The sequence below is a fragment of the Neoarius graeffei genome, chromosome 17 (assembly GCF_027579695.1).
Source record: "Neoarius graeffei isolate fNeoGra1 chromosome 17, fNeoGra1.pri, whole genome shotgun sequence".
In the NCBI taxonomy this organism is placed as follows: Eukaryota; Metazoa; Chordata; class Actinopteri; order Siluriformes; family Ariidae; genus Neoarius; species Neoarius graeffei.
Window position 1 is genome coordinate 48785322 of NC_083585.1, and position 2072 is coordinate 48787393.

General features: G+C 36.4%; 1 protein-coding gene across 1 annotated transcript; it reads left to right on the plus strand.

The window, feature by feature from the left end:
• The first annotated feature begins 552 nt into the window (after positions 1–552).
• On the plus strand, positions 553–1562 carry LOC132901169 (putative gustatory receptor clone PTE03). Its single transcript, XM_060943515.1, has one exon. The coding sequence runs from the start codon at positions 609–611 to the stop codon at positions 1560–1562; it is 954 nt and encodes a 317-aa protein (XP_060799498.1). The 5' UTR covers positions 553–608.
• Positions 1563–2072: the final 510 nt, after the last annotated feature.

Consider the following 2072-nt stretch of genomic DNA (forward strand, 5'->3'; position numbering starts at 1 on the left):
GCTGGAGGGACTATGTCTCTCGGCTGGCCTGGGAACGCCTCGGTGTTCTTCCCGAGGAGCTGGCCGAGGTGTCTGGGGAAAGGGAAGTTTGGGCTTCCATGCTTAGACTGCTGCCTCCGCGACCCGGTCCTGGATAAGCGGAAGAAGACGAGACGAGACGAGACGAGACGAGAATTGAAAAAAGAAAAGTTTATTGTCAATATTATTGTAAGTCTTAAGCATCTTAGAAAATGCTTTCTGGTCTTAATGGTGTTAGTGCTCATAACACTGTTATTGCAATGTCTACACTTAACATCAGAGGCAATCTCATTCTACAATATTTCAATTAAATATTCCTGATATACTCTAGTGACACATATGCATTACTTACATGGTCTTCAGAGGGCATACCAGCATATAAAAGTATCATACCATGCTCCTTTCTTGACCTAACTATTAGACCTGCATCTTTATCAGGTACGTGCATTGTAAGTAAAGAATAATTGATTGAGGATTATTGGATAAAGAAATATAATGAGTACTGTAAAGGTGGTTTTACAAAAATGGCAAATGCATACTAACAAAACAGTAACTCACTTTCCTGTGTTTATTTCTGACCCAGGTTTTCAATGGCACTTCAATTCTCAAATAACACATTTACTTACAACCTTCAAATTGCCAAATTTGATGTCTCGCCAGAAGCTACTTATCCTGTTTTTATCACTGGATCTTTGTGCTATTTGTTTGCAGTGTTCTGTAATGTAACAATTTTAGCATTGATTGTTACCCAGCAAAGCCTTCATAAACCAATGTTTTACATTTTGTTCAACCTTCCTTTGGCAGACCTAATAGGGATCACATGTGCTCTTCCCAGGGTGCTTGTCGACATTGTAACTCAAACAAATATGGTCTATTACCCAACATGTGTCCTGCAGGCCTTTTTGCTTCATTTGTATGGAGGTAGTGTACTTTTTATTCTGGCAGCCATGTCATTTGATCGTTATATAGCAATTTGTAAGCCACTGAGATATAACTCAATAATGGGTCCATACACAGTCGGTGGTGTGATAGCTCTGGCTTGGGGACTTGACATTGCTATGATTGTTGTGTTATTTGCCCTTCAGGCAAGATTTCCAAAATGCAAGACTTCTATTTTTAATGTCTTTTGTGATAATGTATCTTTGCTCCAACTCTCTTGTGGTGGTGACTTTACTGTGAACAATATCTATGGATTATCTATAACTGGAGTGATGCAGGGAATAAGTGTGTCTGTTCAGTTATATTCCTATGTACAAATTCTTAAAGCCTGCATTCCCCACACACAAACTGATGCTAGAATTAAAACTGTAAACACATGTTTAGCACAATTAATTACATTTTGTCTATATGAAATAGCATCTAGTATGACAATACTTTCATATCGTTTTCAGAATGTACCATCTAATACACAAAAAATATTTGGCATGTTGACTTTCACAGCCCTTCCAGTTATTAATCCAATTGTATATGGAATTAAAACAAGAGACATTAGAAAAGCTTTCTTCACATTTATGAATAAAAGACACAAGACTGGGTTCATATAACTATGACTCAAACAGTATAAGAATATGCAAAACATTCAAGTCAGTTGTGAGCAACCCCAAAACTGTAATGCACTGTGATTTTATTTGGTAAATACACCATGCAAGGATAATTACATAAAGTATAAATTTAGCAATCTTTATTTCACTTTGTTAAAAAGGACAAATTAAATATGGTGAATATCAGATGTCAGGATATATGAAAATTAAGTGTCAGTTTCATTTCTTCAGCCAAAAGATGAAAATTCAACAAATTGTGCTTTTTATTGCACTTACAGACATTGAAAGGCAAATGTTAAGGTTTTTTTTTTTTTTTTTGGGGGGGGGGGTATTTTAGGCACACATTTAACTATACACTGGCATTTGACATACAAATGAATCACATTGGTCATCAAATATCCTTTCAGAACTGTCAGCCTTGGAGGAGATGGGTTCTGGTTGACTGTGACGGGACACTTATTGCAATTTTGGTCCCTGGTTAAATGAACAAATGAATAGATAGATAGATAGATA